The sequence below is a fragment of the Nothoprocta perdicaria genome, unplaced genomic scaffold (assembly GCF_003342845.1).
Source record: "Nothoprocta perdicaria isolate Ctin4 unplaced genomic scaffold, notPer1 scaffold_162, whole genome shotgun sequence".
Classification (NCBI taxonomy): Eukaryota; Metazoa; Chordata; class Aves; order Tinamiformes; family Tinamidae; genus Nothoprocta; species Nothoprocta perdicaria.
Window position 1 is genome coordinate 1,823,807 of NW_020454783.1, and position 23,789 is coordinate 1,847,595.

The 23,789-nt window shown below is 48.8% G+C and overlaps 1 protein-coding gene and 2 non-coding genes across 3 annotated transcripts in view; 1 reads left to right on the forward strand and 2 right to left on the reverse strand.

Moving 5' to 3' along the window:
• The window catches only part of TRIM55 (tripartite motif containing 55), a 39,621-nt gene extending 29,928 nt beyond the window's left edge, over positions 1-9,693 (reverse strand). The window contains exons 1-2 of the mRNA XM_026035610.1: positions 9,410-9,693; positions 8,865-9,037 (exon numbers count right to left, since the gene is read on the reverse strand). Of these exons, the coding sequence (XP_025891395.1) occupies positions 8,865-9,037; positions 9,410-9,598 (362 nt within the window). The 5' untranslated portion in view covers positions 9,599-9,693. The remainder of the gene's footprint in view (positions 1-8,864; positions 9,038-9,409) is intronic.
• Positions 9,694-21,577: 11,884 nt separating this feature from the next.
• TRNAR-ACG lies at positions 21,578-21,650 on the forward strand. Its single transcript has one exon. It is a non-coding gene; the product is annotated as a tRNA-Arg (tRNA).
• A 2,019-nt stretch (positions 21,651-23,669) lies between these two features.
• Positions 23,670-23,764, reverse strand: TRNAY-GUA. The gene is made up of 2 exons: positions 23,728-23,764; positions 23,670-23,705 (listed from the first exon to the last, which is right to left on the reverse strand). It is a non-coding gene; the product is annotated as a tRNA-Tyr (tRNA).
• Between the last annotated feature and the right edge of the window lie 25 nt (positions 23,765-23,789).

Genomic DNA, 23,789 nt, shown 5'->3' on the forward strand with positions numbered 1-23,789 from the left:
CTTTAAACAGGTCACTTAACTAGCATGCTCAGCCTAAGAGAACGCTTTGGTGCAGGCTGCACAGCAGRCTGATGCTCCTCTGAGCCTGAGCTCCAGCCTCAGCACCCTGAGCACGTGCATGGCAAGAATGATGTGGGTGCAGGGTTAGGAAAGAATTCAGATCTCCAGAGTGGAAGCCACCAAAGCTGTCCACCAGTGCTACTATGGCAATGCTACATCTTCCCAACATAGCATGTCATACCCTTTGACTACCATTCAGAAGAAGAACTATCATTTGCCTACAGGAAGAGGTGCAATGGCATCATAGAAATACATCTTTCCATCATTAAATAGAAAACATTTTTCCAAACTATAAAATTAGAAGAAATTAAACAGAAGTAATTCCTATGCTCTTTAAGCCATCTTACAGAATCCTGTAGGAAGGAGGCAATCAATCATCCCATCATAAGTTTAAAAAACATATGGAAGGCCAGTATTTTATATAGTGTAACACTCCATATAGTTTAGTAGAGTTGAGATAGCAGTCAACACCTTTTAATAACAGAGYAGACAGAGCAGAGGTTTTCTCTTCTGATCTTAAAATGGAATGTGATCAATTAAATKAATATAAAAAAGATCAATCAACAATCAATCAAATGAGTATGAAGGAAGATCAAACAATAAAGAATGTATCATTCATATTTTTCAATTTAAAGAGAATGCTGAGATTAAAGGGATTTTTAAGGAAAATATGTGATGTTCAATAGACCATACAATACACTATAATAAAACAAGTTGGGCATTTCTGAAGGAAGCCTGTATTATTTGGGCTAGATTTCCAGCAAACACGTACATAATGCACTCAGTGCTTTGAAACCAGTATCATATTAATGTTAGTCAGAACAGGTGTGTCTTCACRGTAAAGAATTCTTTACATTGTTTGCCCCCAAACATTTCCATATTATAGAGCACCAGTGGGAGGACCTGCATGCTGGGGCAGTAACAGACAATGAACTTGAAAATGATTGATTATGCCTGAAATAGCTACACTTCCTGAAAATATTTACAAGCTGAGAAACTACAAGCATGTTATTTGTCACTGGAACCATGCCACCAGCATGAAAGACAGCACGGGGCAAAAAGGCAATGGTGTCAAGTTAAGTTCAGCAGAAGTAGCCAACCTTCAAAGGTACCTCGAAGAGCTGGAAGAAACCTGGCAGAACTCCCTGAACCGTTGCGCTGCCCAAGGCAGTGACAGAAGGTTTTACATCCCGTCACAAATAAACAGGTTTCCTTCCTAGRCTTTGCAAGAGGAGAGATTTTTAGCAGGAAACCCTGGGCCACAGGCTGTTAAAATGGTGCAAATTTGCAGAAGGGGTCCCGAGGAGGCGCATTCCGAGAAGACCCTCTAGCTTTACATGGTCAAAATACTACACTACTCCTAAAATGACAGGTTGCAGAGTAGGAAAATGACTGCATGGCTGTAGAAGAAAAGGTTCATCACAGGTGTATCTGTGACCAAGCAAGTTGCAGGTAGCTTAAATGAGCTGAGAGCTTTGAGCTCTTCTTCCCTGACCTTCAAGGAGGTTTCTCACAGTTGCACGATAAGGTGCTAGGGTTGTAGCTTGAAACTGCAGATACTACTGCTTAACACACTAAGGGTGCATTTTACTGCTACAGTCTCGTTTTGTGTGAGAATAGGATTTGGACCTCAACGTGCAGAGTTTTGTGCATGATCTGTGAAGAGGAGGAAAAGCAAAGCTGCTGTGCATRAAGATGCACACTTTAATAAGGGTATAGTAAGAGTTAATATAATTACAGCTAAACATGAATTTATGTAGATTTATATCAAATGAAGATTAGGACCTCGTTACTCGTTATCATTACTCTCTCATATAAGAGCTAATTCTTTTGAAATGATAAGGAATTGCTATCTTTATACAGCATGTGACTGTGTATGTTAACATATTTGGCCAGGTCTGCCCTAAACTGTACCAACATACAAGTATTCCCCACACATTGCTTACATCCCTTAGCTACATGAGTAACATTTGCAGGAATGTGTTTTATGATACAAAATGAACAGATGAATTCATTAATCAAGAGGCTTTTTGGAAAAAAAAATATAAAAAGTATAAGGTCTCTCCTGAAACCAACATTGCAAATGGTCTTAATGAGGATCCTGAGAGAACTGTGGCCCTTCCTGTACCGTCCCATCATGTAACTCTTGCTCCTCACTGGGAGATGGAGTGTGGCTCTCGGGGAGGCAAAAAGCAAAAAAAAAAAAAAACTTATGAAAACATGTTTAGATCAAATTTCTTGTAAGATTTATTATCTGTCACTGCTCAGTTGAAGAGACTATTTTTGATAGCGCGGTCATACGGGATTTTAGGACACTTCCTGTTACATTTTCATATATAAATGGAAGGAAAAAATAGCAAACTTTGAGCTGCTTCTGTTCCCAGTAGGTTTTTAGGCTTTGAGTTAAACTTACTGAGCTGGGCATGACAACCAAGATTTCCTCTCAATCTTCATCAGAGGAGTTATCTGTGCTCAGAGAAACCTCAGTGGGGCACAGCACTCTTTCAAGCAGTGCAACTCTGAGATGTTGAAGGAAAGGGTAAAATAAAGCAGGCAYGTACAGACTGTTCCTTCCTCAGGATCACAGGATCACTGAGGTTGGCAGGGACCACTGGAGACCAACTAGTCCAAGCAACYGCTCACAGCATGGTCAGCCGGAGCAGGTTGCCCAAGAGTGTATCCAGCTGGGTTTTGAATACGTCCAAGGTTGGTGACTCCACAGCTTTTCTGGGCAACCTGTTCCAGGGGTTACTACCCTCACAGTAAAAGGTCTCTTATCTTTAAKTGGAATTTCTGTTTTTCAATCTATGTCTGTTACTTATTTTCCTTTCTCTGGGTGCATTAAGAAGAGCGTCTCCAGCAAGTTGAGGGAGGTGATTGCCCCCCTCTACACAGCCCTGGTAAGGCCAAATCTGGAGTACTGTGTCCAGTTCTGGGCTCCCCAGTACAAGAGGCATGTGGAGCTGCTGGAGAGAGTCCACTGCAGGGCTACGAGGATGATCAGGGGCCTGGAACATCTGCCCTATGAGCAAAGGCTGAGRGAGCTGGGCCTGTTCAGCCTGGAGATGAGAAGGCTGAGGGGGGACCTGATCAGCGTGTATAAATACCTCAAGGGAGGCAGTGAGGAAGAGGGGGCGGCCTCTTTTCAGTGGTGGCCCCCAACAGGACTAGAGGAAACGGCCACACACCAAGGCACCAAAGTTCCACAGGAACTTAAGAAAACATTTCTTAACAGTGAGGGTGCCAGAGCCCTGGCACAGGCTGCCCAGAGAGGTTGTGGAGTCTCCTTCTTAGGAGATCTTCCAAACYCGCTTGGATGCAGCCCTGTGCCCCGTGCTCTAGGTGACYCTGCRTGTGTAGGGGGGTTGGACTAGAASACCTCTGGGGGTCCCTTCCAACCTTAAGCATTCTWTGATTCTATGACCATGGTGTAGGGCCTGGCTCTGTCTTCTTTACTCCTTTGCATCTCACTAKGTATTTTTAAGATTCACTTGAGATTCATTTATAAGATTCATTTTCTTCTCCAGGATAAAGAGTCCCAGCTCTCTCTCAGCGTCTTGGTGTAGAAGACATGCTCCAGTCCCTTAATTATCTTCATGGCCCTTTGCTGGACTTACTCCAGTAGCTCCATCCCTCTCTTGTACTGGGGAGCCCAGAACTCAGCACTCCAGATGTGGCCTCTCCAGTGCTGAGCACAGGATTGCATCTTTCACTCTGCTACCAACACTGTTCATAATGTGGCCCAGGAGGCTCTTGGTTGTCTTTGTCATACGAGTGCATTACTGTCATACGAGTGCATACGAGTGCTTATAGTCACTTTATGGTGCACCAGGAASCACAGGTCTTCTCTTGCCAAGCTGCTTTCCAGCTAGTTGCTCTCCAGCCGCACTGCTGTGTGGGGTTACTCCCCACAAGGATCAGGACTTGGTGTCACCTTCTGTTGAACTTCATGAGGTTCCTGTTAGCAGATTTCTCCAGCCTCTCAACATTTCTCTGAATGGCAGCACAACCATCTAGTGMATCAGCCTCTTCTCCCAGTTTTGTATCATCTACAAACTTGCTGATGCCTTTGTGCCATTATCCAGGTCATTAATGTTAAATGACTTCAGTATTGCCCRCTGGGGTGTACCACTAGTGACTGGCCTCCAAATGGATTTGGGGCTGCTCATCACTTTCCCTTCAGGCTGACAATGAACCCAATTCTTAGTCTACCTCATGAGGCATCTAATCTAGTTCACATTTCATAAGCCTGTCAACRGGAATGTTATGGATGACAGTGTCAAAAGTCTTGTTAAATATCCACTGCTCTCCCCTCACCTATCAAGTTAGTCATCTCATTGTAAAAGACTATGAGGTTGGTCAAACATGATTTCCTCTTCATAAATTCATCTTGACCTTCTTGTCCTTTTTGTGTTGACTTCCAGGCTTCCAGACTGATTTGCTCTATCACCTTCCCAGAAAATGAGGTGAGATTGGATTGGACTGTAGTTTCCTACATTCTCCTTCCTGCCCTTTTTGAAGAAGGGATAACAATTGCTTTCTTCCTGTCCTCTTGTTCCTCTCCCAGTCCCCATGACCTTTCAAAGAYAACAATGGCCTTGCAATGACACCAGACAGCTAGCAGCGTTCCTAGGTGCATCCCATCAGGGACCACGGACTTGTTTACATTCACTTTTTTTAAATGTTTTCTCTAAATGTTCCCTAATCTGACCTCTTCCATCAAGGGCACTCTTCCATGTTCCAAATGTTGCCTTCGGTCTCAGAGATCCGGGATTCCTGAGGGCTTCCTTTATCTTACCAGCAAAAAAACAACAGAAAGGCATAGGTTATCTCTGCTTTTTCTGTGTTTTTTTGTCATGAGGGCCCCTGCACCGTTCAGCACTGGGGCTTCCCTTCCCTTCCTTTTTCCTGCTGACATGCTTGTAGAAGCCTTTCTTACTGCCCTTTGCATCCCCTACCAGATTCAACTAAGTGGACTACAGCTTTCCTATTCCTATCTCTGCACACTCAGACTGTGCATTCCTCCTGTGTCACCCCTCTCTCCTTCCATCTCTTCTATGCTTCCTTTTTACATTTGAGTTTTTTCACAAGCTCCTTGTTCATCCTCACAAGCCTCTTGCCACCTTTGATCTATCCTCATGTTTAGRCCACAAGGCCACATAGTCACATCTGACTTTGTCTCCCTTGACATCTGACCCATGTCTCCCTTGGACATTTTCTTGGTGCCCACATGGAAGAGCAGCAGGAGGCAACAGCCCAAGGGACAGGCGAACCTTAGCAACCTCTCCATWATATCCTGGATCCAAGCCCTCAGCAAACCTCCCTAGGCAGCAGCTTGGGTTGGCAGAGGGACCTCCATCCCTAGGGAGTCTCCTGCTGCTRTGTCCTTCCTGGTGCTGTTGTGGGTGTTGGGYTCAGCTGGTTCCAGTGCTTCATACRGAGSTGGGRCAGCGCTTCCAGTCCCATCTGCAGCCAGGGCAGTCACCCYACTCTGCTGTCACTGCTCTGCCGGCAGAGCAGGATTTCACCTGCCAGAAGCCACCAGACTGCAGCCTTCACCACCATGGGAGTTTCCAAGTAAGCTGGGAGACTCATCCACAAGACTCAGTCTGCCCCTCCATCAGTGCCATTGAGAGTTTGGGCTCTTGTCACTGCAGGACTCAGAGAAGATCTGGTTGATGTCTCTTGTCATCTCTGATGCAGGGCAGTGATACAACGTCATGACCACCTCCTGCAGCATCTTTGCGTGACACAGACCCTCCCCCAGCACTCACCTGCTGCAGGTGAGGAGCCCATCTCCCCTGCCCCAGCCAAGTGCCCAGGGCTCTCCCTGCAGCCTTGGTCTCTTGGAGTGGTCTGAGACATCAGCAGTGCCAGGACAGCTGACCCATCACATAATGCTCTGCACTGTCCCCTCTGCAGAGCCTGCGCAGCTTCCAATCACTTCTGCTGCACTTCTGCTGCACAAAGTCCTGTGTCTGTTCCCTGTGCTCTAGGCAGCACTTCCACAGGCCTCTCCCGAGGCAGATAGGGTGCTGACCCTCCCTAATTAGGAGTCAGCTTGGAACAAAAGCTCAAAGTACCCTTTGATCTGGAATAGCTCACAGAGCTCATTAGACGCTGCTAGAGCTTGCTGGAAGTTGCGGCCTCCTGCAGTTTTCCCTTCCCAGCAGCAGCAGGCACCTTAAAGTTCCTCAAAAAGTTCAGGTAATCAGTGCCCTAGACATTCTCAAACTTTGGTTTAATATTTTATTCAACCCCATTTTTACTGGGTTCAATGCTTTCCCTCCTTTAAAGCTTTGTAGCAGCCATGTCCTGCTTGAATATTTCTTTCCTTGCGTTGTTCATAGATTCTAAATTGGGCAGCAAGCTAAGTTGTCATCGGCTGGAAATGATGAGCAATGTGAAAAAGACCATATGATGCAGTTGTTAGTAATAACAGGGGCTGTATGTGAGAGCTAGGGCAGAGCCTCCCAATCTGATCACACAAGTCCTGCCCCAATTTTTATTTTTGAAAGAACAATGCCTTAATTCGAATTGAAAACTAAAAAAAAATCAAAAAAATGTTTTCAAAATAAGTGATTTTTTCCTACACGGGAAACAAAGCCTGCACCATATATGAGTTAATCTTATTCTCATAAGTTCACGTGAAAAGCAGCTAAGAGCTGGCATGGTCCGGACATGGACATTTATGGTGAATTCTATCTACAGGAACACTAGAGGGAAAAGAGGGCCCTGTCAGAAAGTCACTGGACCTGCTACTTTGGAGGGTCATCTTGGAAATGAAGAAGGATGCAAAAGGTATATCTCACTCTTCTGCTAAAACCTTACCCTCACTTTGAAAGAAGATGGTACAAAAGAAGCAGAGCAGACTTGATTTCTCTTGGCTTTTGGGTTTCAGTGGAGCAGCGCAGGACAAAGCAATGGCAGATGTTGCTCACACGCTCACGGGTGCCTGAGGAATGCCAGGCAGAAGGAGATAAGCAGCTGGGGCCTCAGAGTGGCAAATAGTTCAGATAACGCTGTTATCATCGCTGCTGCTAAGTAACCCTGATAATTAATGTAAAAAAAGCACTGTAGTGGATTAAGCAAACCTTTTGGACATATATCTAAGAAATACATGCTCATATATATATTTTTTTCTACTCCCTCCTTTTATTCATCATATTACATTTTACTTTAGTGGAGCTTAAAAAGAAAACCTACCAGATGTTTTATATCTTCATGTAACTGAGCTTTCTGCCAATTGTCCATAAACTAACTGGAAGATATAAGCGAGCCATATCTGCATTTTTTTTAAGATAAAGACAATTCTCAGTTGAAAATAAAAATCAAGAAAGACATGAAGACACACTCGTCCAGCTTGTTTTGTCAAAAGCAAAATCCAGCTTTGTCAATTCACTTCCTCAGGGATTTTCCAGACTAAAATAATATTTGGCTATCAGTGACACAGGGGTAGCTGACCTTCCCTTGGCACAGAGTGCTAAGGGCAGCAGAAAGGACATTTTTAAGCCGGCTTCGTGCTCTCCGGYGTTTTGGAGCTCCAAGCTGTGTCCAGCTACAGCAGAGCCCAAYGGGATACAAACACCCAAGAATAGCCAGAGGCACAGGTGGTGTCCAAAACACTCTGTGTGCAGGTGGCCTCCTGTGGGAAAGGGGGAGGACACCCCAAGCCACCTGATGTCCTTGCACWGGATACCGGGATCAGCCGGCTGTGTCCAGCTGCTCCAGTGAGCCTGTTGCCACCATTATCTAGCAATACCTGTGATATCCAGCCCCTTACTGGGGAGCGGGGAGGCTGTAAGGGAGCGTGGTCGGGATTTGGTCTTCCTTCAGGCGGGGCACGACCTACAAAACCCCTTGCARTTCACCAGCACATCAACGATGAGAGGCTCTTGCCCTTGCCTGAGGAGTTGCTTGCTTGGCGGCCTGGGACCATTAGTTTCAGCCTTAGTGTGCTCCCCCCATCCTCAGCATGTGTCCGACCCCATCCCACAGCAAGAGAGACAAAGASCTAACGTTGTTCCACTGCTGGATGGGTTGCAAATCCGTTTCTAGACCCTGATGTTCAGAAACAATCTTACTTTATAGGATGAACCTACTACTCTGCACTGTGACTCTCGTACACCACCACACAGCACCAATATATGATTATTCCTGGCTATTACTTCTCTTATAAATAAGGTTTTAAATAAGACTTAATATCATGAGGTCACATCCCAGTCTGATAGGATTGGAGACTTTGAGCTAAATTATGATTTGCTATTATGATGCAGGGTATCTCCTGCGCCTACTTCAGCTATCTTATAATTTGCTCTACCTATTCCTTGGGATTTTCTGACAAGATTTGAAACCTTTTCTCCCTCCATAAAATGAGAACAAGCACATTAAATACAGATGCATCCATCTGAACAGTTCATGAAACAAATGATGTGAACCCAGCTAGTTTTTCCTAAGTTATGCAAATAAACTATACTGACTTGAAGGCTTTGCTTGCATGTGTAAGTACAGCTCATGTAGGTTAGGATGACACAATCCTTTTCTATAAGTGGAAATGGGAAAATTCAACATCTATTTGGGAGTCTATGAACTTTCTGTGTGCAGTAAGAGAAAGCTGACTTCATTGCACAGCAAACCGATAGGCATGTGTAGCAGCAGAATCCATTGCCTTATTTGCCAAGAGATAAAGTAACTACAGAAACCTCACATCTGATGATGGAAAGACCATGAAGACACCACAGTGTCCTAAACTGTGTCTGTTTCTGTGGCATGATGTCTTTTAGGGGTACAAATTTCCTGGTTACCTTGTGGACTCCTGCTTGTATATGTCGATGATGTTTTCCACAAGGAGGTTCCTCTGCAGCCCGTAGACGCCGTGCCGGTCGAGGACCACCTCGTGTCTGCAGGAAGGGCAGCGGAAGCGACCCCCCGACGCCACCGTGGTGCCGCCCCTCGTTGGCAGGTAGGGGTTCGAGGCCTGTTCTTGCCAAGCAGGACAAGGGGATGCCAGTTAAGGACATGCAAAACTTCACCAAGATGCTTTGACTACAGCGCTCGTACTTGGAGCATGGGGCRATCTCCGCAGAGGCCAGCTCATGTTGGACCAATGCAACCAGTGCACGTCTCTCTCCCTCCCCACTTTTCCCCCCAGCACCAAGATCAAGCAGCTCAAAGCCACWTGGGGACCTTGAGGATGTTTCGTAAGGGCAGCTTCTGCTTTAGCCCACTGGCCCCAGCCTTACCAGGAGGAACAGAATCAAATCAAGCACAGGAGAAATTGTGCCCTTCCATCCATTTAAACAAGGGCTGCTGGTACCTACAAGAGTAACTTTTGCTGGAATGAACCTACCTGGAAAATGTCGCTGGCACATTTTCTGCACAGGTTGTGCTGGCAGGGCAGGATGACAACGGGCTTTGTGAATATCTCCAAGCAGATCGGGCAAATCAGCTGCTTCTCCAGGTTATCCATGGTTTGCTGCTCTTTGGAAAAGGACTTGTAGCTCAGGGAGGTGCTCATGCCTAGCTTCTCCAGGGGCATACGCTCCGGACCGCGGCGCCGCCGGTGCCTTCCCGGGTTAATTTCCCTTGAAAGAGATCCAAGGCTCTGGGGTGGGCTCAGCGGCTCTGCGCGCTGCGCTCGCTGGGGGACATGGCTCGAGCGAGGGGCTGCCGGCGGCCGGGGCTGTTTTTAGCGCCCCGACGTCACGCCGTGCCGCTCYGCCGTGCCCATATAAGCGAGCGCGGCGCGGACGGACTCGGACAGGTGACGGGYGGCAGGGCCGCGCGAGGCGCATTCCAGCGGCGCGCGGGGCGGCCCGCGCCGGCTCTGCTCAGCGACGGCCGCGACCCCCTCGGGGCGCGCGGGCGATAGCGAGCGCCCGCGGCTCCCCGCTTATCTGCGCCCGCCGCAGGAGCCGCGYGGCGGGAGGCGGAAAGCGCCGCCGGGGCCCTGCTGCCCTCAGCTCTTGGCTGAGCTGCCGTTTTGCGGCTCCAAATCCCTGGGGATTTTGGCGGGTGTTTCAGGGTGCGCCAAGAGCGGGAGCGGCCCAGGTGTGAAGCACATGTCGCTGCCGGAGAAGGCGGCAGCAGCGGCGGCCGCTCCTGCGCCCRCACAGCTCAGGGCTCGCGCTTGTCACCGCCTCGGAAACCAGCTACAACGCTGCCCTGCAGCTGCACTTACCTTCTTCTGGGGGGATATTTCTTTTTTTTTKGAGCTGTAAAGCAAGAGTCTCGCATGACTATTCAGTCCAGCTCCAATACGCACCCCAAAAACTATGACACAAATTTCCTGATTAGAGGGAGACAGAAGAAACACAGTATGAAAAGCTTTAATTTGCACTACTAGAGAATAGGTACTAATTGTGCACGCTCTTCCTAGCCATAGTTTAATTCAAATACACTTTAGTCTTGGGCGCCGCTGTGTTTATATCTGTTTATTAGACACTGATATGCCTCTCAGCTTGGCACTTGTTCTGGAGTTATTTTTAAAATGACAATTTCCCAGATAATTTGTGGCATGTGATGCCTGATCTTAAGGGAAAGCCATCTGTGCTTCTACTTGCCAATAATTTATCACACAACTGTACAAGCAATAAATATCTCACYCTCAGATTCAAGCCAAAGCCCCCACATGTACTGTATAAAATCACTTTGCTGCTATACTGTACTGCCTGTAGTCAATATGTTATCTTCTGTTTTAATCAACAACTGTAATATTTTCTCTGTTAAGTGTCTTGTGGAAAGCTTTCACATTTTTGCTAATTGCTGCTATAAAGCGCGTGCATATGAACAGCCGTGCTCTGCAGCGGCTGCTGGGCTGATTCACCGGTGCCCGCTGCTGCGGAGGGAGAAACCCCGTTTCCAAAGCAGGGCCCTTTGCTCGTGTGCAACAGCAGGCTGGAAAACGTACTTCAGGGGAATGAAAAAGGCAAAAGTTTTCACTGATTTCCACATGAAAACGAATAACACTCCCTGCACGCAATGGCAAAGAATCACATTGAATTCAGTGCCTTCCAACTTTTGATTTGCAACGCACTGCACGCTTCTTTATTAGTGTTTGGCTGAAATTCTCCCCCCATTTGCGGCCCACTGAGCCAGAATTTGAGCCCTACACATTCATCAGGAGCCACACAACGACACGTGCATGTTTTTCCCCCACAAAGTCCTGCTTTCCTAGGGAAGCCTGCAGCGGTGGGGCTGAACCGGCTGCCGCGGCGCGGCCCTGCCAAGCGGCACGGGAAGGGCTGCGCGGGCAGCTGGGGCTCTTGGCAGCCCAGGGTGGGAAACTTTCTTGGCAGCAGCGGGCAGATACTTCTCCTCTTTCCCTCCCCTCCGTGGCCAGGTCAGGGGTGGCTTCAGTGCCTAGAGCAGTGGGAATGCCTCATGCCTGCCCTCTTCACTCCGCATCAGCTGGCCCTTCCGTGCCAACACGGCTGTAACGTGATGTAGAGGAGGCCGGGCCTTCCTCCGGCACCGTGCCTGGCGCTTCCTCGTGGCCGCGGGGCTCTGAGATTCGGGCTAAAAGCTGCACGTTGGGAACGTCACTGTGTAAAAGGACCTGCGTGCGGCGCGGGGGACGCGAGTCCGAGGGCAAAGCCAAAGGGACAGCGCTCGCGTGCGGGTGTCGCGCAGCGGGCGAAGGCCCCTCCAAAGGGGTCATCCCCCAGCGCTGCCTCTGCTCCCCGGGCAGGAACCCTGGATCTCAGCTGTCCCCGAGAACCTTACAGGAGTTTTTAACTCTATTTTATGCTGGAATAGTTTGCCCGGGAATGCTATCTGTTTTTGCTGAGCCAATCATACGGCTAGTTCATTTAGATGGGCTTGTTTTTACGGGCAGAGATTTTAACCCCTCTATTTTTGCAACGGAGAGCAACTTGAGGGCTGTGGAATGAGGGCTTGGGGAGCCTCGAAAGCTGTCTGCAAGGTGCTGGATTTAGGAGAGGGATTTGAAGGAGGAAGGAGAGGTTGAGGGAGGCCTGGAGTCCAATTTCAGTGCTGCTGTGGCACCCTGGGGTTTTGCATTCAGAGAATTCCTCTCCACAACCCCTTATCTTGAACTATTGCTATAAAGCTCTCAGGTGTCAGCCATAAAAAATATCTTCCATTATGGCAAAACAAAAGGAAAACGGTGCCTTTAGAGCACTACGGCCGGTGCGTCAYGGAAATACTTTTGCAGTGACTTATGAAGCAACGAGCCGAAAGTAAGTTAAAGTCCTTMTGCTTATACAGGTGCAAAGTGCAAACAGCATTTTGCATTTCATGATTTTATTGCAATCAATGAACATCCCTTGATAAATACTGAAATTACCCTACAAGTCAATTTACGCAACCTTTTGAGATTGTTGTTTTTACACTCAACCTACATATTAGTGTTTGCATACCCTATAGTCAGTGCTAGGAAGCATGCAGTCAGTGTTTGGAGATCAGAACAACATGACAGGCTGGTTCTGTAGGCAGACAGGGACCTGGGCAGGGGGTACTGGCACTGCCTGAAATTTGCTTTTGCATATATAAAAACTAACCAGGAGGGACAGACCCAAAGCATTTCTAAGGATGAATCACTGGAAGCACATGAAATATGCTGGAGCACGGGATTTTGGGAGGACAGACAGAGAGCACAGGAACTGTGCTATAGATAAGGATTAGAAATAGCAGCCAGGACCTCTCTCTTAGGGATGCAGAGGAAACCTGAGCTGTGATTAAGCTTAGACGTTTATCACCTTTACTGCAATTATCTGTAGTCTCAAAATCTGTGAGCTTGAAAACACAGGGTGAACACACATGACATTCCTAGTTTGGCTTCTCGCTGAGCCATACGTAGCTGTACAGGCCCAAGGTTTGCTTTCAGGATTCCCAAACCCACATCCCCTTTTTGCATATGCTCATCCCTCACCAGCTTACTGCTAGAGAGAGACCTGAAGCTCACAGGCAAAGCATGAAAGTGAATCCAAACCATAGCACGGGCCTTGGACAACACAGCCTTGACCTTTTTCCCTTGATTTTGCTTGTTAGAGCAGCACGGCACTGGGGGCCAGCTTGAAAACTGTCACTATTTGCCCTGTTACCTGAGACGAAGGAATGACTGGCTCCACCCTGAGCTGTTCCTGCATTTTACTGCAGAACTTTGGGATATTTTATGAAATGGGAATTTTTGGATTTTTGGGAATTCTGGGAATATTCTGTGGAGTGGGTATTTGGTGCTGGGTTAACAAAGGATGAGCTGATGTTGTGACAGCGGGGCTGGACACAGGCAGCAAGAGGTGGAAGTGGTAGGGAGGCTTTTCAAGCATGCAGGAGATTAGGAAAAGCAGATTGCAGAGAGCTTTAGCAGTGGTAAGGAAACAGGTCACATTTCTGCTCTGCCCTTAAAAATTCATAGGGCTTCACTTCAAACCTTCCCCGCTCCAAACGCTCAGCTTTGTTGTTAGGAAATGAGAGTGCTGCTCTGGAGGGATGACTGTTTTGCAGCACAAGTCCCGCTCAGGCTCCCCAGCTGGTGTCAGCTCATCACTTCGCAGAGCTAGAGCCCTACCCCAGTGTCACGTTTCTCCATGGCCTTGGTCATATCAACATCAGCCACTCTTGATGCTATTTCCGTACGTTCCCTGCGAGCCCAGCTGGCAGAGTGGGGGAGCACGGGTAATTTTCTGTCCAGGATAATGCTTTAGTCTGTGGTTCAGAGCCAGATAAAGCCTTTGCTTTAAGGTCATGATCAAGGTATGGCTTTGCACCATGTCAGAGACCTGCTGAGATACTGTCCCAGGCTGCTGGACGGGGCAAGCGTGTATTGTTACCTCTCCTTGTCTTGAGGTCATTCCTCCAGGACAGAGTAGAGATTTAGTGCTGGAAGATGAAGGATTGAGCATTGTGCTGTCCCCGTTAAACAAAGTGTGGTGCCAGGGAAGCCTTTACACAGCAAGGAACTAGGGGACCTGATAGAGACCTGCTCAGCGTGTAGTGCTAAGTGGTGGTAGGGGTGATACCTTCTGTCTTTTAGCTTTTTTCCTGTTGTAGTTCCAACTTCTTTMTTCTTTCTTACATATCTTCCAATGCTCTGAAAATATTCTTTGAATATTTAGCAAAATACTCTTTGAGTGTATAGCAAACTCAGCAAGGCTATTCATTTCTGAAGCACCAATGCCTTTCTTTTTATTTTAGAAGGGCAAGTTCCCCTTTCAGACAGACACTGGCCAAGCTCTTCCCTCTCTCCCTGTGTCTCCCTGCAACGCATGAGATGGTGGGTCAAGACGTTTGTAGAGACAACAGCAATGGGAGGAGATGTACTCAAGCCAGGCAGGAACTGAACACTCACCTTGTAAAGCCATGCTCGGCAGCGCCGTCCGCTGTGACATTGCACCCATTGTATCAACAGCAGTATATTATATTAACGTCCTTTTGAATTATCACTTCAGGAATCATCCCAACCATGCAGGCTGGTGTCCACATGCAGAGCGTTGCCCCCCTCTGCTACCACGCGCAGCTCCTTCTGGGGAGTCAGCGTTTTTGCTTCTGGATGAGCTCAGCAAATACAAAGAAAAGAAAGGGCAGACACTACGTCTTGTGGCCATGGAGGAAATTCGATTGCTGGTGCCTCTTCGAAGGCTTTGCCCTTGCCACCGAAGGGAGGGCTTTGCAGTACAATTCGTGTTTTGCATGGAAAGCTAAAGTGGGGCTCCTTGCGGATACAGCTCTCACTGTAAAGGCCCGTACACATGTGGCCAGGGACGGGCGGCACAAATGGACTGTTCACAACAAGAAAGCATTACATCTATGTCACCAGTGATCTGCGGAGAAGACAGAGCTTGGGGCTTTCTTCCTCCCCCAAATTGTGTCCATCCCCCTTATCCAGGCAAGCACAACCTGTGCCCAGCCCTGCAGTGGCTCCTGGTGACCATGGTTGTCCGTAGCTCCGCTTGGCACAGTGTGGGAAGGAAGGAGCCCTGCTCTGAGAAGCCTGATCCTCCTTGTCCCAACACTGCAGTAAAGACAGGAAAATGCTGCGCTGCCTCTGTGTTCCCTCATGCCCCTCAGATAAGGGAGACAAACRTGGCGGGGCTGTCATGGCAAAGCAGAGCACGGGACCTTATCAGAGAGATATTGAGAGATTCTCTCAATAGTGAGAGACCCAATGTATGTGGTTTTGTTATCAAAACATTTAGAGCTGTGCTGCTAGTGAAACGTAGACCAGAAAAACGTGGTTTTTTGCAAACTATGCATTCACTGCGTGCAAGGATATACTGGTCCTGCTGTTCCCCAGTCCTGCCGTGTTGCCCTGTGACTTCCCAAGCTCTCACACYGCTGAGGAAAGGTCTGTGGTGCAAGGTGAACTGGGCTGTTTGATGAGGTTGGCAGTGGTGCTGGACCAAGGGCATGTGGTGTGCAAGAGGGAAGAGGTGGTGCAAATTCTGTCCTTTGATGGAGCTTCTTGCTGGTTTTGCCTCCTCCTGTCACTCGTGTCTCTGCCTTTTTAAGGCAGTGGGGCTGGATTTTCCTGGTCTCTGCTTCAGGCATTGGCAAGGTGGTTGTGTCCTCTTGGAGGTGTGTGGAGTTCAGGAAACCTTGGGAGGTGAGCGGCTGGCGCAGCACATTGTGCATTTCTGCTGCTTCACACAATCGCAAAGACCGTGTGATGCAAATAGCAGAGGGGCGATTTGATTTATGTGTGAGCCGACTGCTAATCACATCTCCAGTGACCTACTCACAGTGTGGTCCTGTGCTATTTCTGCCCATAATCGCCGAAAGGAAGCGCTTCCCAGAGGGGCAAGAGCCTTGCAGCAGCCTTGCTGTGCAGAGCTCCAGTCCCAGGGTGCCTTTTTGACCTCAGTTCCTCGTTCCCCAGTGCAGTGTGTCTGCACCCACCCTCTCTGGACTTGAGCTGCTGCGAGAACCAGCACAGAGTTACTCCTGGGAAGATGTCTCTCTCTTCCTTTGACAGCTCTGCTTGTAAGGGCAAAAAACACGGACGTTTTCAGAGGAATCCTCGGTCAGTGGCTCAATTACAGTTCAAGTGAAAGTGGCTTTGGGGTGGGGAGGCTCTTTGTCACCACAAGGCTTTTCACCCMGCCTCCCTGATGGACACTTGAGGACCTTCAGGAGCCTGGGGGCCAATCTCTTATTCCATGGCAAAGAGCATTTTCCCAGTTAACTGTATCAGCTGAGGATGCCCCTGTCATTCCTGACATCTAGTGTTTCACTAAACACCTTGCTCCTGCAGCTAAAATGGGGCAAACGTGGGTATCCTTCGAACACTCCGGAGAACGAGCCAGGAGTCCACGTACGAGCTGGGAGGCCACATGGTCCCCACAGCCTTCAGTGAGCAACACCTGTTAGCAGCCACTAACCTTGAAATCCCACTTACTTGAGGCCAGATGAAGGGAAGGTGCAAATTAAAACATTTATTAATGACATGTAAAATATATATTTGTGGAATACTTAAAAGACACTAAATGGCTCCAACCCTGGCCCTCTGTCTAAACCAGCCAGGTCTCTCACCGTCACCAGCTGGTTCGCAGGGGATTACCCCAAGAGGGCACAYGGCTTCCTTAACAGTTGTCGCTGCGTGACATATCTCAGGTTGCATTCGTGAGGGTGCTCCTGATCCCCTAGGTCTCACAGGCAGCTTCTTGAGCTCCTAGCAGACTTTAACCTGAGATATATTCAGACTGGCTGTTCACTCCCAGGAATGGAAGTCAGCCTTAGTTCACTTCCAGGGAAGCATGATGGCTCTTTATCAAGTGTCACCCAGGCAGTAATCAGTTCCTTCCCTTGAAGAAGGTGACAGCCTTCCTGTCCTCCCACTAGTGACTTATTAACATGCTTCAATGAGAAATATTCTTTGTGCTGGTCCTCACAGGCTGTACCAGTCTGGAAATTAAGAAACCCAGTGTGTGAGTGGGGCCAGGTGAAGACCAGGAAGCAGTTTCAAAACACGGTGCTGTTCCTGGCTTCCCGATCCCTGCYGTGTCTAATCTGCACGGTGATTTTTGTTCAGTGCCAAGGGTGTTCTGGCCTCCTGGAGAACAGAAAAACGATTTGGACTAGAGCACCAGGATGGACAAAGGTAGGGGAGGGGATGAAGTTGCAGTGCTGGAAAATGGAGCAGGGACAACACGACTGTCTCCACTGGAAGCATGTCCATTAAGCGTGTGACAGGCAGTGGAGTCAGGGTCCCCAGTCAAGCCCACATACCCCCCCAAAAAGGGGAGCATTCAGGTATCAGGCTAGTGCCTTTCCCGTGATAGCTCTGTTGCTTAGCATTTGAGCCAAGAAGTAATGCTAAAGGAATGAAATCATTCTTATTTTTCCTAGGAGGAAGGGGTACTCTGTCTCCTGGATGGGGTGGAAATAGGGGGACTTCCCTGATAAACCACTGGACCTCCCTGGAAAGGGAGAAATTGTTTTTTCCAGTAGGAAATGYGACATGAGAGGTACTGCATTCCCCCATAAGGAAACACTTCCTGGTCACCATGGCCTGAGGTGAGGTGTGGAGGAAGGGAGGCTCTGCTACCCGYGGTGTCAGCACAGCCTATGGCAAAATGCCTGGATATGAGAGAATGGCCTGGCTGATTTAATCTTCAAAGGAAGTAAATGAAGCTCGGTTTTCTCTCATTTCTCCACCTACCTCTTTTATGAGTTTATCTATTTTGGCAGCTGTGAGTAAGTGTTTTTATTTGCATTTTGTCTTGACCTGTCTTGAATTAGGTATGATTTCAGTGTAATTGGATACTAATCGCTCATTCCTTGCCAAAGGATGTGGTAAATCTCCACAAAGAGCTTGGGGCACCTTGCTTGTTCTCTAGGTTGCCAGCTTGTTCTCCACCGAATCCACAGCATTGCTGAGCAAGCCCTGCCTCAGCTGCAGGGGCTGAGGACAGGCGATTGCCAGGAGGGAATAAATGTCTTCTAGAGAGAGGGAGCAACCAGGAAGGCTGCCTGGCGTGAAGAATTGGGGCAGACTTGGAGCCCTAGGGCTTTGGAGGAGTTTGTTGCAGGATTTATGGTTTGACGTAAGTCCATGTATTGAGCAAGGAAAAGGGAAAAAAAGAAGAAAAAAATGAGAGAGAAGCTTCCCTTGAGCCAGAATTTAAACCAGCAACCTAAAGTTCATAAGGGCTGTAAATCTGCAGTCTCACGGCTAGGTAAGCTACCAAGTGAAGGCAGAGGTGGACACTAAGAGCAGTCTCTGCAGCTTATGCTTTCCGACCCAGACCTTCCCTAGCTGCACATCCCAAACTCTCATCCCTTCCCAAGTCTAGCTCTCCCAATCTATTTTCACCGGCGGTCATTTGCCTGATTTTCAATTCCAGTTTACTCTGAGCATGAGGGTGGTTTGTGCCCTGGATCCCTGGATCCTGATTCCTGGCTCAGACCTCCTGCCAGGGCCTGGCTTCCCGTGGCAGCCTTGGCTGGCTCTTCTCTTAGAGGTACAAGGAAAATTTAAAAAATTAGCTTTTAAAATCTTTGTTCTTACTCTCATCATGCAGTAGAGGGTGACATCCCTGGTATATCTGTGCAAATATGGGGCACCCTGCTATACTGCCTGGCTCAGACATGTGACGGATAACAAGTCTGACTAGAGAAGTAGGTGCAAGTCCTAGCTGCCCAAATGGAAAAAGATGCTACCCCAACCTCAGCAAATTTCTATGTATAATTACATTTTTTCCTGTTACTATATGCCTGCCAGTCATTTGGGCATGCTCACCTCCATTCATTCATGTTTTTTTTCCTGCTTAATCCAGGGAAAACAAACTAAAACGTTCTGCGAAACAGGAGCTATTTGCAAGTCTCTGCTTATGAAGGAAAAGCACCCTGCAGGGCCTGGGGCAAAGCAGGAGCAATCTGGACTAGTCTCTGCTGCCCATCTACCTGCAAAGAGCAGGAAGGAGAAAGAAGAGGAGCAAGGCCTCCTCACTTTAGAGCTGTTCAGCTGGCTCATCCTCTTTTCAGCCTTCGCCTTCAGGGTCCTTTCTGTTACCCAGAACTTGGTATCACCAGCACCCAGACTTGCAGGAGGACTCGTGAGTCAAGGCGAAAGCTCTCACCCCACCTGCTTACACACCCCTGGAAGGAGAAGACCTGCCGCTGTGAGGAGCGGGCTGAGTTTAAGACCCTCCTGCATGGTGGCCCGAGCAATGCGGTTGTTGTCTTGCTGCCCCATGTCTTTGGAGGAGATGAGGTGCTGAGCAATACCACCACGTKCAGGAGCCCACTGGGGAGAGCCACAGTCCCCAGTGATGTTTAGGCATGGCTGAGGCAATGAATCAGTTGTTCTGGACCTCTGTTGAGGGGTGTTAGCTGTCTCCCCAGCTTTGTAATGTGTCCATTTTGGTCGCTTGACTGAAGGAAAAAGGACAGGTTTGTATTTTGGAGGGAAAGGGGTCTGAGAGCTGTGACCCAGACTTGTGTCCATGGGAGTAGTTTTGAGGTGGGRGTATTTTTGAGGAGTAGTTTTAAGGGCTTGAGCATGTCAGTCTTCCCTCTCCCAGAGGAAGGGTCTGAAGTAATAACAAAAGAAAGAGGGACCGAGAAGATGAAGGTGTCACACTGCTCTGAGTGAAGGATGAGTAACAAATTAACATATATTTGCTTGTGAAAGCTGAAACTGAATCAACCTTTTTTCTAAGGGATCGGTCTTGCGATGTGGCACAGTGGAAAGGCCCAGAACTGCGATGCTCAGGCTCAGCCTGCCTATTGCAGTACACAGTCACTGGGCAAAACCACCGCTGCTGGGAAAGTATGGTCGCAACGCGTGCTCAGGTAGGCTTGTGGTGATTAATGTCCGTCTCCAACAGCTCCTCATTACCCTTGGCAGTGAATGACAGGAATCCTTTCCTTCTCCTAAGGAAGAGGAAAAAGAGACATTCATTTTTCCTCACGCTCCATAGTGCCCCAGCTGGCTTTGCTTGCTTAATAACGTTAGACTAGATATCATGCTCATGCAAACCCGCAGCCCTCATGCAACAGGCAACACTCAGGCACAGTTCATTTTTCAGTAGCTGGGCTCTTCAGTGCAGACCTGTTTATGAGAGCCTGAAGTGACAAGTGTCAAGCCCAAAGCAACCAAGACTGMGACAGGAAAGAGCTGGGCAGCTTGCTGGCGCACAGCCTGCTGACAGCAGTGAGCCCACACGTTTGGCTGTGCTACGGGCAGCAAAGGGCTCAGAAACAAGGGCAGCAAGCGTCACCCAAAGGTTGTGAGAGTGAATTCAGAACGCAGTTACACTGTGAGGTGTTGCCTGTCTCGCCATGGAAAAGCAAGGCCTACTTCAGACCTGTCTGACAAGGAATATGGAGAACAAGAGCTGTTGTTGCCTGCATCAAGCATACCAAGAGCAAGGTCACAGCTACTGCAGCGTTGATCTCYTTTCTCCTTCTGTTGGTTCTTCTCCAAAGTGGTGCTTCGTATGGATTCAAAGGCAAAGACCATCCTGACAGTCAGAAAGAGAATCATCCCCGACAGCTAAGCTGTAGAAAGAAAATAAGGGGTATGGGCTGAGGGAAGCTCAGAGCTCGGACAGGAGCGAACGTGCTCACAATCATCTAGCATGTTACAACGGGGGAGGTATCAATACCACAGTGCAGCCTGCGTTATACGAAATGACAAGGATGCGATACCATCTCRGTGTCTCAGAGACAGCCTTATCCGCCGGACGGATCAGCGGCGCAGCCTTCCCTCCTCTGCCCGCCTCGGCTCTGCAGGCCTCTGCCTGCCTCCCCTGGCCCTGCTGCGGCGGTCTGGCCGCACGTGAGGTGACGGCTACGGGGCTTTTCTGCTGCGGGGCTGTGGGAGTGCGGGCAGAACGCATCGCCCTTCTCCCAGCTGGAGAAACTGCCCCCGAATGCAGCCAGAGCAGAAAGGCTCTGCTGGAGACTGGGAGCTTGCCCGTGGTGTGCAGGGGATGCTGCTCCAGGGGGTGCGGGACCCGTGTCTGGGAGCGAAACAGCATGACACAGCTCCCAACCTTTGCAAATTGCATGATATTATGGATTTTTTTTGTTTCGGCACAGGTATTGCGGCAGGTGATAGGACATGACTTGTTCCCAGCCCGTGGTTGCAGAGCTCTTTCTCACGGTGCAGCAACATCAGATAGTGAGTGAGGCGGGACCCAAGGGGAAAGCAGGGTTTTTGCTGCACAGCTGCCACCTTCTGCTGGAGAATTTCGTGTTTCTTTTTTGTTTTTTTTTTTCCTTTAAGAACAAAGCCCCAGCAAAAGATGAGGCTGGGAGCAAGGTTGGAGATGCATCACTTAGGCACTTCACACCTCCATCCTGGAGGAACTTGGGGAGTTCCCTCCGGGTGGCCGCCACGGAGGTGGGGGTGGTGGTGGAAGTGGCGGTAGTGGTTGTGACGGTGGTGGTAGTGTTGGTTGCAATGGCAGTGGTGGAGGTGGTGGCAGTGATGGCTGTGAGGGTAGGGTGGGGTGGTGGTGGTGGTGGTGGTGGTGGAGGTGGTGCTGCTGGTGTTGGTGCTGTTCCTGGTGGTGCAGCCCAACTCCATCCAGTGCAGCAACCCAGCCTAGGGCCAGTGGCGCAATGGATAACGCGTCTGACTACGGATCAGAAGATTGTAGGTTCGACTCCTGCCTGGCTCGTTGCAATGATTTTTGCCTGCCAAGGGTGGACGAAAAAAGGGCTGGAAAACCCGCAGGGTGGATTCCCTTGCCCTCTTACACATTTAAACAAACGACTTTCCCCGTGAAGTTATGGTCCTGCTGCAGCCTCTTCTGCCACAGCCCGAGTTGCTCCCTCCAGCCTTGGGGACCGGCACTAGTCCCTGACCCTAAGGGAGACTCGGGCGGGTGGCCCTGTCCTCCAGCTGGTCCCTCCTGACCACCTTGCACCCTGGCAACAGAGCTGGTCCTTCAGGCACCAAAATAGACTCCTCTCCCTGCAGTGGTGGGTGCTGCGAGGTCCTTCTGTGTATGTCCCAAAACTTTTTTATTTTTATATTTTTAATAAACAAGCTTCTCTTTCAATGCTGAAGCTGAGATTTCTCTTTTGTTGGAGCAGGCGGTCCCTCAGGTATCTGACAGGATACCCTTCCCTGCCCACCTCGCTCTCCCTCTATCAGAGTATCTTAGGGATGGGTTTTTATATGCTATAGCCTCCTGCTGATATTTAGCAACAAATCAGGTAGAAATGATTAAACAGGATAAATGCACAGAGCTCTTCTTTGGCTCTCGCTGCAGACCAGATAAAGAAATAATTAAGCATTTCCAAGTCCCTAGTAGCTTCTCTTAGATGAATCATAAAGCCTTTATACACTTTATATATAGCTACACCGCTACACAGGCATTCTAGACGCTGCCATTGTAGTAGAAAGCACTTAGTGCATTGAAATTTGTGAGTATGTTCCGGATGAGACAGAAGCTGGACCACACTAACATTTATGTAACAGGGAAATAGCTTAAGAGCTAGAATAGCTGTTTAGCGCACAGTGAGTCCTGAGATCAATGCCTACATTTCTATATTTCCCCTCTTTTTTCTTTCTTTCTTTATTTCTTTCTTTTTTTTTTTTATTTTTATTTTCCTCTTTCCTCCGTTTCACTAAAGGTAAAATGCATTACTTTTAGTAATGGCACATTACTCAATATTACATTACTTAGTAATAGCACATTACTGAGTAAGAGAGAAAAAAGAAGTCTGATCTCAGCTGGTCAGGAAGTCAGCTTGCAAGACACAAAAAGAAAGGAGATAGCTCAGAAGAGACACTGGGTGAGCTTTTATTTTGTGAACTATCCTGTAGAATAGAAAAAAAAAAATCAGTGAATGAATGAATGAAAAAGAATGGAGTGGGCATGAATTTCTTTTAAAAGTAGGAGTACAGAAATTGATATTGACGGGTTAAGTCTTTGACAAGTAAAAATCAACAAAAGTCAGTGCTGCAGGCCTGGAGGGAAGTGGAGGGAAGTAGTGCCGTGACTCAGTGGACACCAGGACGGACCCCCAAGGAGCTGGGCGCCTCTGGGGCCAGCTGGGACGGCCCTGCTTGCTCCTGTGCAGGCTCCCCAGGCCTGGCTCCCTTCTGAGGCACTTCCGAACACTGGGCACAGTTCCAACAGGGAAGGAGGAGAAAGGGCTCGGTGTGTGGAAAAGCAGGATCAAAGCCTCTGGCCTCCCTCACGAGGCCTGCAACTATACGGCAGCTCAGCCAGACGCACTTCTTTTCCCCCCTCAAATATTTTTCTGCTTATTTTTCCCCTTCTTTTGCCGCTCTCACAAACTTCCTTGTGGCTTTTCAAGGGCTGAAGCCGCGAGGTGACGTGGGGCCGGTTTCTCCCCTCGCAGCACACGCGCGGGCCCCGCGCCAGGTCGGTGCTATGAATTAACTCCAATGGAAACGAGACGCGGGGCTGTATTTAGCGCTGCGGGGGCACGGGTCCGTGCAGGCCGCTGTCCCTGCCCGCCGMCGGCGAGGCCTCTTCCCGGCAGGTCCCTGGGGCTGAGGAGCATTGTGAGCTTTGGGGCATGGCAGGCGCTTGGTGTAAGGGACAGACTGCCCGCGCCTCACCGGCTCACAGTGCAGCCAAGAAGCCGACAGTAACTTGAGTTTTAGGGCAAAAAAAAGTGTTTTTATTATCCATATGCGCAGGAATCAAAAAGCAACCGTCTCCTTCGAGCCGGAATCGAACCAGCGACCTAAGGATTCCCGCGGGCGGGCGCGCGCCTCTACAGTCCTCCGCTCTACCAGCTGAGCTATCGAAGGGACCTCCCCGCCGCCCCGCCGCCCA